General features: G+C 33.4%; 1 protein-coding gene across 1 annotated transcript in view; it reads left to right on the top strand.

Annotated features, from left to right (window-relative positions):
* Positions 1-2,089: 2,089 nt before the first annotated feature.
* Positions 2,090-14,254, top strand: part of LOC125660234 (uncharacterized) — a 54,837-nt gene continuing 42,672 nt past the window's right edge. The window contains exons 1-4 of the mRNA XM_048892068.2: positions 2,090-2,196; positions 2,583-2,609; positions 3,979-4,086; positions 10,976-11,233. Coding sequence (XP_048748025.2) covers positions 2,100-2,196; positions 2,583-2,609; positions 3,979-4,086; positions 10,976-11,233 — 490 coding nt within the window. The 5' untranslated portion in view covers positions 2,090-2,099. The remainder of the gene's footprint in view (positions 2,197-2,582; positions 2,610-3,978; positions 4,087-10,975; positions 11,234-14,254) is intronic.

The following is a 14,254-nucleotide window of genomic DNA, read 5'->3' as shown; positions in this document are numbered from 1 at the left end:
TGTTGATATTGGCCACATTATGTAATTGTTTTCGTTTGTCCTGAAGAAGGGACGGGTCGTCCCGAAAATTTGACAATCTGGAATCTGGTTGTTCGTGTCGTTGGTCATTTTAGTGCTTTGTGTATATATATATATATATATATATATATATATATATATATATAATTATATATATATATATATATATATATATATATATATAATGTTTATTCAGTCAAAGCGTGTGATAAATTACAAATCTCAATCATATACATTGTACAATACATTAATAATGTCAATTAGGGATCACAAATGAATTTTTGGCACATTGCTATCATATGTACACATTATCACTCCAGATATGATCACAGCTATAGCCACCAAAAAACATCATTATCAAAATACATGCTTATCACAATACCAGGTCTTATCACAGACAATATAAATTATATACTTTAAATATATCTTTGCCTAGGATAACCCATGAAAGCAATTTATAAATCTTGCTTATTGCCAATGAGGTCCTAAGATGTTATAAGTTAATTATGGATTATGTATGACTAAGACAGCATAGACAAAAATAAGATCGAGCATTAGATGATTTTCCTAGCCCAAATTAAGTAAAACTATGTACATTGTTTGATTATATATTGATACAAAATATTTTTTAAAATATATCATTATACACTATAAAAAACATTATATATAAATGCTTTCTTCCCTCCTACGAGCTTCTTCTGTAAGATACAACTTGACAGCAGATTTAAAACTAGCTCTATTAGCTATATTTTTTATTTCCAAAGGAAGAGAATTCCAGTTTAAAATGACATGATAATAAAAATTTGAACTATTGTAGGCCCTAACCCTAGGAACATGATAATTAAAATTGGAGGCTCCCCTAGTAGCATTATCATTTCTGTCAAATTTCTCATGTAAATAATTTGGTGCAAGACCATGGTTGATGTTAAAGACATGATTGAGTCTTAATTGTTTAATACGATCTGCTACACAGAGTGTGTTTATTGAATCTAAATATCACAATTTATACTAGTTCTGGGGTTCAGATTTAAGATGAATCTTATTGCTTGGTTTTGAATAACTTGTAGCTTTTTCTTCAAGGATTTAGATAAGCTTTCATACCAAGCAGACGAGCAATAGTCAAAGTAGCACTGAATAAGTGCAGAAGATAATGTTAACCTTGACCTTTTATTCAACCACTCTCAATTTATAAATTGTTATTCCCAGATACAGTATTTGACGAACTCACTAGATTTAATTAATTATATATATATGTAAAACTTATACGGTACCAATTTTGATGCACCAGATGCGCATTTCGACAAATAATGTATATATAGAACATATATATATATATGTGTGTGTGTGTGTGTGTGTGTGTGTGTGTGTACTTATCGAATATGATACTTATCGAATATGATATTTTGGAAAATCGTTTATTTACCGGTAAAATGTGTGGTTTGAGATATAAAGATAAGTTTTCATACGGTAAGTATGTTGTGGGCATTCGTTTCATGATTGAGAGAAGCGATAGTCTTTTGGTTATATTTTACTCTTCGGTCATTTTGATTTGCAGAAACCTGATATCATGGGTACGTCCGTACTCAACTCACATGAAAACTACATTTTGATTTTAATATGTTTACTTTATCAAACAATACCCAGTACCACATACGATCTGTAGTAGACTATTGATAACGCGCGAGACAGCCAATATCTAAAATCATCTACAGTGTATTGCCATCCTTTCTTACTGTATAATTTTTAATTCAAAGTTAGCTAATTTTTATATTCAACAATTATGGATTAGAGCGAAATGAGCAAAAGCAATAATACCGATTTTTTTTTAAAAGTGAGGTGAAATTTCCCAGTATAAGACATTAATTTGCCCTGTACCATTCGAAAAGTAAGGAAGTAACATTAATCTAAACTTACAAAAATATTATTGTGCATGTTATTAAATAAAAACATAAGTTTATACATGTAAACATGTTTTTTTGCAAATTCATCAAATAATATATCTAAAAACAAGAGTATTGTGTTTTCCTACCGGAAATGATGATGGGAAACGGAAGTGTTAGCTCCTGTCATCATTATTGTCGATGTCTCTGAAGATGATGCGGCTCGTGGTGGCGTTTGGTCTATTTCTTGCATGCCACTCCTTTACATTGCCGTGGCATCTTCCGGAACTGTTCAAACGTAAGTATTGATTTATTTGAATGAATTATCATGAACAAAATTAATTACACATATATACAATGTATATAAATGTAATGAAACATACTTTTTATTTAACCAAATAGCTTTTCCTTCGATTAACAATAAGACTTTTCAATTTATTTTCGTAGTTAATTTAGTTTCAGATTTAAATTAAATATCTTATTTGAAGCTGAGTGCCTTAATCACAAACTCTCATGATTTCAAATTCTTTTAAATTCATCCCAAATGTTATATGTTATCGCAAAATATGGCATTGCTTATGATCAGCATCGCCAGGTATCTGTGATGTCATACAAATAAGATAATACTTTACTTTATATTTCAACCAGTAAGATAATATTAATTTTTTGTGTTTAACCTTGTAGATCGACCCGAGTGGGACGCCCTCAGAGGTAGGCAGGAAATGGACTCTTTTTCTCGGAAAAGTGTTTTCCTCGTTATGTTTTTCCTGAATACAATACTACATTTGTAATTATATTCTTTAGACAGCCTTTAAAGTACATATTTGTTTGCCCCTCCCGACTCTATGTTAAAATTTGGGTATCGGGTAAGTACATTAAGATATTCTTTAAAGAAACTGAGAGGGCTATGCCACACAAAATTCCGGATAAAATCAGTAACACTATTAAATACATGTAAAATTGATAAAATTGTATAGATGAATCAAATTAAAATTGTATAGATGAATCAAATTAAAAAAGAACCTCCCCAAAGTCTTATTTGTCCTGCTTTGAATAATATTAGGCGACATTATATACCCAAAATATTTCATACTAGACCTAATGTTATCAAATTTCGTAATCCCTTTGCATCCAAAAATGAAAAATTACTTTTAAAATGTGTAAATACATACAATTAATGACTGAGACAGAATAAACCCTTTGGGTTAAATGTATACAGTTTATTATTATATAGCTAATAAATAGTCTATTATAAAATATTCGTAAAATCTAGAGAATGTTAGCGTTCAATATCCTGAGAATTTCTCGAACGTTAACTTTGCATTGCGTAAATTGTGTGCATGCGATACATTCCGAGTATGAGCGTTCGATATTGAGGTAAACAAGCCAAAATGGCAGACGACGGTCCTCCGAATCTGACAGAGCCGGTATTTGATATCATACTCATTTGCTTAACTGTACATAAATCATGATGTCCCCATTCACAAAATCAATTTGCTTCATGCATTAATGACGGGTTTAATATTGAACAGTTAAGAAATGCATGCTGATATTGCACACCTTCACCTTAGATGCCAATACTGATGAATTCTCGTCTATTTTGGAATATTTAAGTGAAAAGGGATGTAATTTAACAACTATATACTTTAGCTATATAATAAAAGCGTTATTGAACTTATATTGGTGAATATTGGCACTCGTTGACTGTCAAAATGCACTCGCAAGCTTGTGCATTTTGACAACCAACTCGTGCCAATATTTACCAAAATAAGTTCAATAGCCCTATATTATTGTACTTATTTTGTATCAAGATTGTGATATATATATCTATATGAATTACTTGTGCATGCGTGAATATTATTTTTGAATGCATGTTTAATATGTTGTCTATATTGTGTAATTAGCGAATGAGAAAAATAAAAGCTTGAGAACACAAAGTAAAATGATTGGACCCTCCACTTTTTCAGTTGGTTAGATTTACTTCAGTTTTTGGACAGTGACAAGGAAACGAAAACAAATATAAAATTGCTTTTGAAATTCGGAATCATTTTACATGAGGTATGACTATTTTCCTTGACAGTAAGATGGGGGCTGAATTTGTTCAATGAAAACAATTTCCGAGGTCTTCCTAGGCGGGAGTCCGATGCACATGATGCTAGATATGTGCTGCTAAGTGATGAATGTAGAGGTAATCTCTCTCTCTCTCTCTCTCTCTCTCTCTCTCTCTCTCTCTCTCTCTCTCTCTCTCTCTCCTATGAGATTCACAAACACGTCTGAGGTTAAACAAAAACTTTCTAAAAGAAGTAAGTGTTGTTCAGAAATCTTGTCAAAAGAGAATGAATATCCATTCAATTTTATCATTATCATTTGTATCATTATCACATTCTCCTATTCATAGAAATTGAGCAGGCGGAAGGACAAGAAAGAAGAAGTCGAGCTAAATTTTTAGGAAAGCGATACTGGAAAATAAATGACCCAAGCCTGATACTCATATATGACGTCCACGGTTATATAGCAGGGATACAGACCGCAGTAAGTGTACTAATATAGCAGGCATACAAACCACAGTAAGTGTACTAACCCTAACCCTACAGCAGGCATACAGACCACAGTAAGTGTACTAACCCTAACCCTAACCCTATAGCAGGGATACAGATCACAGTAAGTGTAATCAGGGAAGATCGTGAACGAATGGGACAACAATAATGGAATACATATAGAGATTAATGAGGATGATAATATTGAGAGAGAGGAAGAGAAGAAAGAGAATAAGAGTATGAGAATTGATTGATTCTATATGAATGATTACTAAATGAGAGTGTGAGAATTGATTGATTCTATATGAATGATTACTGAATGAGAGAGTGAGAACTGATTGATTCTATATGAATGATTACTGAATGAGAGTGTGAGAATTGATTGATTCTATATGAATGATTACGGAATGAGAGTGTGAGAATTGATTGATTCTATATGAATGATTACTGAATGAGAGAGTGAGAATTGATTGATTCTATATGAGAGTGTGAGAATTGATTGATTCTATATAAATGATTACTGAATGAGAGTGTGAGAATTGATTGATTCTTTATGAATGATTACTGAATGAGAGAGTGAGAATTGATTGATTCTATATGAATGATTACTGAATGAAAGTATGAGAATTGATTGATTCTATATGAATGATTACTGAATGAGAGAGTGAGAATTGATTGATTCTATATGAATGATTGCTGAATGAGAGAGTGAGAATTGATTAATTCCATATGAATTATTACTGAGTGAGAATTGATTGATTCTATATGAATGATTACTGATTGAGAGTGTGAGAATTGATTGATTCTATATGAATGATTACTGAATGAGAGTGTGAGAATTGATTGATTCTATATGAATGATTACTGAATGAGAGAGTGAGAATTGATTGATTCTATATGAATGATTACTGAATGAGAGAGTGAGAATTGATTGATTCTATATGAGAGTACTGATTGAGAGTGTGAGAATTGATTGATTCTATATGAATGGTTACTGATTGAGAGTGTGAGAATTGATTGATTCTATATGAATGATTACTGATTAAGAGTGTGAGAATTGATTGATTCGATATGAATGATTACTGAATGAAAGAGTGAGAATTGATTGATTCTATATGAATGATTACGGAATGAGAGTGTGAGAATTAATTTATTCTATATAAATGATTACTGAATGAGAGTATGAGAATTGATTGATTCTATATGAGAGTACTGATTAAGAGTGTGAGAATTGATTGATTCTATATGAATGATTACTGATTGAGAGTGTGAGAATTGATTGATTCTATATGAATGAGTACTGATTGAGAGTGTGAGAATTGATTGATTCTATATGAATGATTACTGATTAAGAGTGTGAGAATTGATTGATTCTATATGAATGATTACTGAATGAGAGAGTGAGAATTGATTGATTCTATATGAGAGTACTGAATGAGAGTGTGAGAATTGATTGATTCTATATGAATGATTACTGATTAAGAGTGTGAGAATTGATTGATTCTATATGAATGATTACTGAATGAGAGAGTGAGAATTGATTGATTCTATATGAATGATTGCTGAATGAGAGAGTGAGAATTGATTGATTCGATATGAATCATTACTAAATGAGAGTGTGAGAATTGATTGATTCTATATGAATCATTACTGAGTGAGAATTCGTTGATTCTATATGAATGATTACTGAATGAAAGTATGAGAATTGATTGATTCAATATGAATGATTACTGAATGAGAGTGTGAGAATTGATTGATTCTATATGAATGATTACTGAATGAGAGAGTGAGAATTGATTGATTCTATATGAATGATTACTGACTGAGAGTGTGAGAATTGATTGATTCTATATGAATGATTACTGAATGAGAGAGTGAGAATTGATTGATTCTATATGAATGATTACTGAATGAGAGAGTGAGAATTGATTGATTCTATATGAATGATTACTGAATGAGAGTGTGAGAATTGATTGATTCTATATGAATGATTACTGAATGAGAGAGTGAGAATTGATTGATTCTATATGAATGATTGCTGAATGAGAGAGTGAGAATTGATTGATTCGATATGAATCATTACTAAATGAGAGTGTGAGAATTGATTGATTCTATATGAATCATTACTGAGTGAGAATTCGTTGATTCTATATGAATGATTACTGAATGAAAGTATGAGAATTGATTGATTCAATATGAATGATTACTGAATGAGAGTGTGAGAATTGATTGATTCTATATGAATGATTACTGAATGAGAGAGTGAGAATTGATTGATTCTATATGAATGATTACTGACTGAGAGTGTGAGAATTGATTGATTCTATATGAATGATTACTGAATGAGAGAGTGAGAATTGATTGATTCTATATGAATGATTACTGAATGAGAGAGTGAGAATTGATTGATTCTATATGAATGATTACTGAATGAGAGTGTGAGAATTGATTGATTCTATATGAATGATTACTGAGTGAGAATTGGTTGATTCTATATGAATGATTACTGAATGAAAGTATGAGAATTGATTGATTCAATATGAATGATTACTGAATGAGAGTGTGAGAATTGATTGATTCTATATGAATGATTACTGAATGAGAGAGTGAGAATTGATTGATTCTATATGAATGATTACTGACTGAGAGTGTGAGAATTGATTGATTCTATATGAATGATTACTGAATGAGAGAGTGAGAATTGATTGATTCTATATGAATGATTACTGAATGAGAGAGTGAGAATTGATTGATTCTATATGAATGATTACTGAATGAGAGTGATAATTGATTGATTCCATATGAATTATTACTGAGTGAGAATTGATTGATTCTATATGAATGATTACTGAATGAGAGATTGAGAATTGATTGATTCTATATGAATGATTACTGAATGAGAGAGTGAGAATTGATTGATTCTATATGAATGATTACTGAATGAGAGAGTGAGAATTGATTGATTCTATATGAATGATTACTGAATGAGAGAGTGAGAATTGATTGATTCTATATGAGAGTACTGATTGAGAGTGTGAGAATTGATTGATTCTATATGAATGGTTACTGATTGAGAGTGTGAGAATTGATTGATTCTATATGAATGATTACTGATTAAGAGTGTGATAATTGATTGATTCTATATGAATGATTACTGAATGAGAGAGTGAGAATTGATTGATTCTATATGAATGATTACGGAATGAGAGTGTGAGAATTAATTTATTCTATATAAATGATTACTGAATGAGAGTATGAGAATTGATTGATTCTATATGAGAGTACTGATTAAGAGTGTGAGAATTGATTGATTCTATATGAATGATTACTGAATGAGAGTGTGAGAATTGATTGATTCTATATGAATGATTACTGAATGAGAGAGTGAGAATTGATTCTATATGAATGATTACGGAATGAGAGTGTGAGAATTAATTTATTCTATATAAATGATTACTGAATGAGAGTATGAGAATTGATTGATTCTATATGAGAGTACTGATTAAGAGTGTGAGAATTGATTGATTCTATATGAATGATTACTGAATGAGAGTGTGAGAATTGATTGATTCTATATGAATGATTACTGAATGAGAAAGTGAGAATTGATTGATTCTATATGAATGATTACTGAATGAGAGTGTGAGAATTGATTGATTCTATATGAATGATTACTGAATGAGAGTGTGAGAATTGATTGATTCTATATGAATGATTACTGAATGAGAGTGTGAGAATTGATTGATTCTATATAAATGATTACTGAATGAGAGAGTGAGAATTGATTGAATTTATATGAATAATTACTAAATGAGAGAGTGAGAATTGATGGATTCTATATGAATGATTACTGAATGAGAGAGTGAGAATTGATTGATTCTATATGAATGATTACTAAATGAGAGTGTGAGAATTGTGAGAATTGATTGATTCTATATGAATGATTACTGAGTGAGAATTGGTTGATTCTATATGAATGATTACTGAATGAAAGTATGAGAATTGATTGATTCAATATGAATGATTACTGAATGAGAGTGTGAGAATTGATTGATTCTATATGAATGATTACTGAATGAGAGAGTGAGAATTGATTGATTCTATATGAATGATTACTGACTAAGAGTGTGAGAATTGAATGATTCTTTATGAATGATTACTGAATGAGAGTGTGAGAATTGATTGATTCTATATGAATGATTACTAAATGAGAGTGTGAGAATTCATTGATTCTATATGAATGATTACTAAATGAGAGTGTGAGAATTGATTGATTCTATATGAATGATTACTGAATGACAGTGTGAGAATTGATTGATCTATATGAATGATTACTGAATGAGAGAGTGAGAATTGATTGAATTTATATGAATAATTACTAAATGAGAGAGTGAGAATTGATGGATTCTATATGAATGATTACTGAATGAGAGAGTGAGAATTGATTGATTCTATATGAATGATTACTAAATGAGAGTGTGAGAATTGTGAGAATTGATTGATTCTATATGAATGATTACTGAGTGAGAATTGGTTGATTCTATATGAATGATTACTGAATGAAAGTATGAGAATTGATTGATTCAATATGAATGATTACTGAATGAGAGTGTGAGAATTGATTGATTCTATATGAATGATTACTGAATGAGAGAGTGAGAATTGATTGATTCTATATGAATGATTACTGACTGAGAGTGTGAGAATTGAATGATTCTTTATGAATGATTACTGAATGAGAGTGTGAGAATTGATTGATTCTATATGAATGATTACTAAATGAGAGTGTGAGAATTCATTGATTCTATATGAATGATTACTAAATGAGAGTGTGAGAATTGATTGATTCTATATGAATGATTACTGAATGACAGTGTGAGAATTGATTGATCTATATGAATGATTACTGAATGAGAGAGTGAGAATTGATTGATTCTATATGAATGGTTACTGAATGAGAGAGTGAGAATTGATTGATTCTATATAAATGATTACTGAATGAGAGAGTGAGAATTGATTGATTCTATATGAATGATTACTACAACAAGACATTGATATCAGTTGTACTTGAGCATTGAACCAATGGTTCAGGACTCATACTACAGAAATTACAACACGCGCAAGTACCCTGACTGAAGATCATTGTTTTAATGTCGCATTCAAAAATGCATATGTTGGGATGGGAGAAACCTCAATATTCTCACTCGGCCAGGTAATCAGGCTACTAACATTTGGCACCTAAGTCCATATATCATTAGATTAGATCACACTTGAAAAATCAAAAACAGTATCCTTTTGAGGTGATGTATTGTAGCATGCAATAAAATGTGATAAAACATTACTAATTTTTATGATACTGTAGAATCTTAATTTATAGTTAAGAAACTTGTTATCCTAAGTGCTTCAGGACTTTCTATTCTTATGTAGTAAGTAGGAATTCCATTGAACTATTTCTAGAATCTTAAAACCGAATCTCTCTAAACCCTTGCTCAAATAACGTGGCACATATCGGTTAGTAAAGTTTTAAAACCCAGTATATATAAAGTACACAATACGACAGTGTGTCATTATTGATTTGAATAACCACAATTACATCACATTAATGCGATGTGTATATGGAAATTATTTATTTTTAGATCCCAAAACGTGTCTTAGAAAATGAACAAATGAAATTGATGGGTGTACAAATGAGAGAACACCCTTTATTGCGTGAAAAAGACGATGGAGAAAAAATTCAGGGAATGATACAAAGAAGAAGAAGACAATCTCCAACTTTTACAACACAGGAACCATCAATACCATTTATAACACAACCGTCAACACCTCTTACAACACAAGAACCATTAATACCATTTATAACACAACCGTCAACACCTCTTACAACACAAGAACCATTAATACCATTTATAACACAACCGTCAACACCTCTTACAACACAAGAACCATTAATACCATTTATAACAACACAACCGTCAACACCTCCTACAAAACCACAACCGTCAACACCTCCTACAACACAAGAACCATTAATACCATTTATAACAACACAACCGTCAACACCTCCTACAACACCACAACCGTCAACACCTTCTACAACACCACCACCAACTTCTACAACACCACCACCACCAACACCTTCTTCAACACCACAACCGTCCACAACTTCGACAACACCACCACCACCAACACCTTCTTCAACACCACAACCGTCCACAACTTCGACAACACCACCACCACCAACACCTTCTTCAACACCACAACCGTCCACACCTTCGACAACACCACAACCATCAACACCCACAACAACCCCACGGCCAACTGAAACACCACATCCATCAACACCTACAGCAGCCCCACCAGCACCTGAAACACCACATCCATCAACACCTACAGCAGCCCTACCAGCAACTGAAACACCACATCCATCAACACCTACAGCAGCCCCACCAGCACCTGAAACACCACATCCATCAACACCTACATCAGCCCCACCAGCAACTGAAACACCACATCCATCAACACCTACATCAGCCCCACCAGCAACTGAAACACCACATCCATCAACACCTACATCAGCCCCACCAGCAACTGAAACACCACATCCATCAACACCTACAGCAGCCCTACCAGCAACTGAAACACCACATCCATCAACAACTTCCAATACTCCTTATCCCATAACAGAAGACCACGGAATTTCAGTAAATAGCAGCCAGAGAAAATTAAAACGACCTCTTCATTATCCATATGTCGAGGATGGTGACTTCATTTTCTTCACAGTTTACTTCATTGAACCAGGTATGGCAAATATCATTTGAAAATGGACGAATTTGATTTGCTATGATCTTATTGATGTGTTACACGCACAGGAAAGGTAAAGATAACGAACAGTGATCAATCTAATAACTCCTATAAGCAATACAAAATAGAGAGTTGGGCAAACATGGACCCTGGACACACCAGAGGTGGGAACAGATGTCTAGGAGGAGTACATGTATGCATACCCTGTCGACCGGTCACACCCGCCGTATTATTATCTGGAAATGTATTTTCAAAGAATGTCACGCATAGATCTTATCCTTAAACGAATTTGACTGCACTTTTGTGGCACACTGCTTTTCCATATAATAGCTCTAAAACTGCATTGTTATTTCGGATTTCAAACATTTCGGTTGAGCATCACTGAAGAGACATAATTTGTCGAAATGCGCATCTGTTGCATCAAAATTGGTACCGTATCAGTTTTACATTATGACCCCTGGGTCGAGGCCTCTGCTGGTGGACTGTTAGTACTCGGGGGTCTCTTCAGCCCAGTAGCTAAGTACTTCATTACTAGCTTGAAAATACGGATGTATATTTAATTGATGTTATAAAATTTAGAAATTCATTTCAAAATTAAGGATTAACTCCCTCACGCATAGCTCTTATCCTTAGACGAATTTGACTCCACTTTTTGGCACACTGTTTTCCCTATAAAAGCTCTAAAACTTTATTGTTCTTTCGGATTTCAAACATTTCGGTTGAGCATCACTGAAGAGACATAATTTGTCGAAATGCGCATCTGGTGCATCAGAATTGGTACCGTATAAGTTTTACATTGGTTTCTTTCTTAACAAATATATGTCTTATCTGTGACAATGGTTGATTATATATAATTCTAATCATGCTGCTTTTACAAATCCCTGGAATTTCACAAGAAAAGATCAAGTTCAAGACTAGAACATCGTTTTAGATATTAAACTCATTTTAAAGTTAATAATGGATTCGTGGAAATATCGACGCATTATATGATAGTCAGTATTTAAATCGATGTAAGATACTGACAAACAAACAGGGGTTTCAACAGTCTCGATTGAAGTCAGCATTTCGCAAATTCTATGGTCGTTGTAACGGTCTAGTTAGTCAATACAACCTATCATTGGGTCAAATGCTGTCTGACGTGTTTCATACCGATTGTTAAGCCGTTCTTGGCACACTGATTTTGACTGCGGATAACTCCGTTTACCTGATCAGGATATAGGGTTCACGACGGGTGTGACCGGTCGACAGGGGATGCTTACTCCTCCTAGGCACCTGATCGCACCTCTAGCGTGTTCAGGGGTCCGTGTTTGCCCAACTATGTTTTTTTTTTGTATTGCTTATAGGAGTTATGAGATTGATCACTGTTCGTTATCTTCACCTTGCATGATTTACACCAAGCATGCATAATATGTTTTCTTCATTTTTAAAAACGATATGGATCATGGGTCCGTATGAGTTCATTGGGTTCGGATGAATATGAATTACCGTACCTATACTGGATTCCAAAACTTCATAAAAATCCTTACCAACATACGTTGTTGGATCCAGTAAGTGTTCTACGAAGCCTCTACGTTTCCTCCTCACGAAAATATTAACAGTTACTAAGGAGAATCTCAAAACGTACTGTGCCACTACATTGACCGGAAGTGGTGTAAATTAAAAGTGGATTCTGAACACGTTCTAAAAACATTTTAGTAAACTTAAAATCGTAAAGCTTATCTCAAACCAGTCATTACTTTACATGACCATTCGTCATGGTAGATTAAAGACTAGGCTGTTTGATATCATAGAGAATTGCTTCTTCAAAAAAAAATGGAAAACGGAACTATTCATATCTAGTGATCTAAACAATTACCTTGCTAAACACCACTCGGATTCCATGCACAAGTATTCTGAAGTTAAAATAAAAACTATGCTCGAGTTCCTCATTGACAATATCTTTGGTGATCAGGTCTTCCAACAGTCTATTGGAATTCCCAAGGGCATGAATCGTGCTCCTTTGTTAGCTGACCTGTTTTAATATTCTTATGAAGCAGAATGTATTGAAAAACTGCGTGAGAAGAAAGAAAAATCTTACTGACGAAGCTAACAGAGAGAAAATCATTGTAATTCAAATTAAACATCGTCTAAAACATGATAGTAATGGATAAAACAGCAGACTGGTGTATTTGCAGCATAGTTAAGTAGTTTCAGTATCATTTGATTGATTGAATATTGTTTAACGTCCCTCTCGAGAATATTTTACTCAAATGGAGACGTCGCCATTGCTTGTGAAGGGCTGCAAAATTTAGGCCTATGCTCGGGGCTTATGGCCTTTGAGCAGGGAAGGATCTTTATCGTGCCACATCTGCTGTGACACAAGATCTCAGTTTTTGTGGTATCATCCGAAGGACCGCCCCATTTAGTCGGCTCTTACGACAACCTATTCTAACCCGGATCCCCATGGGGATAGAAACGGCAAACTAACAACTCAACTTTATGATAAACGGGATGGTTACAGCTTCTCCATTGTCAACTTCTCACAAATATGTAGCAATATTCCATTATGACCTACATATGGTATTTATATCTCTCAACTGATTCGATACACATGAGCTTGTTCTGCGTATGATCAGTTTTTAAATTGAGGCAGGCTACTGACAAACAAGTTGATGGTGTAGAGGTTTCAACTGTCACGATTGAACTCAACAATTTGCAAATTCTATGGTCGTTATAACAATCTAGTTTGCTAATATACCCTATCATTGGGTCAAATGCTGTCTGACTTGTTTCATACCGATTGTTAGGCCGTTCTTTGCACACTGATTTTGACTACGGATAACCCCGTTTATATGATCAAGATATAGTGTTCACGGCGGGTGTCGCTGGTCAATAGGGGATGCTTGCTCCTCCTAGGCACCTGATCCCACCTCTGGTATATCCACGGGTCCGTGTTTGCCCAACTCTCTATTTTGTGTTGTTTATAGGAGTTATGAGATTGATCACTATTCGTTATATTCAGCTTCCTTACAATCGTAA

This window comes from Ostrea edulis, chromosome 9, assembly GCF_947568905.1.
Source record: "Ostrea edulis chromosome 9, xbOstEdul1.1, whole genome shotgun sequence".
NCBI lineage: Eukaryota > Metazoa > Mollusca > Bivalvia > Ostreida > Ostreidae > Ostrea > Ostrea edulis.
This window is presented reverse-complemented; position numbering and strand designations above follow the sequence as displayed.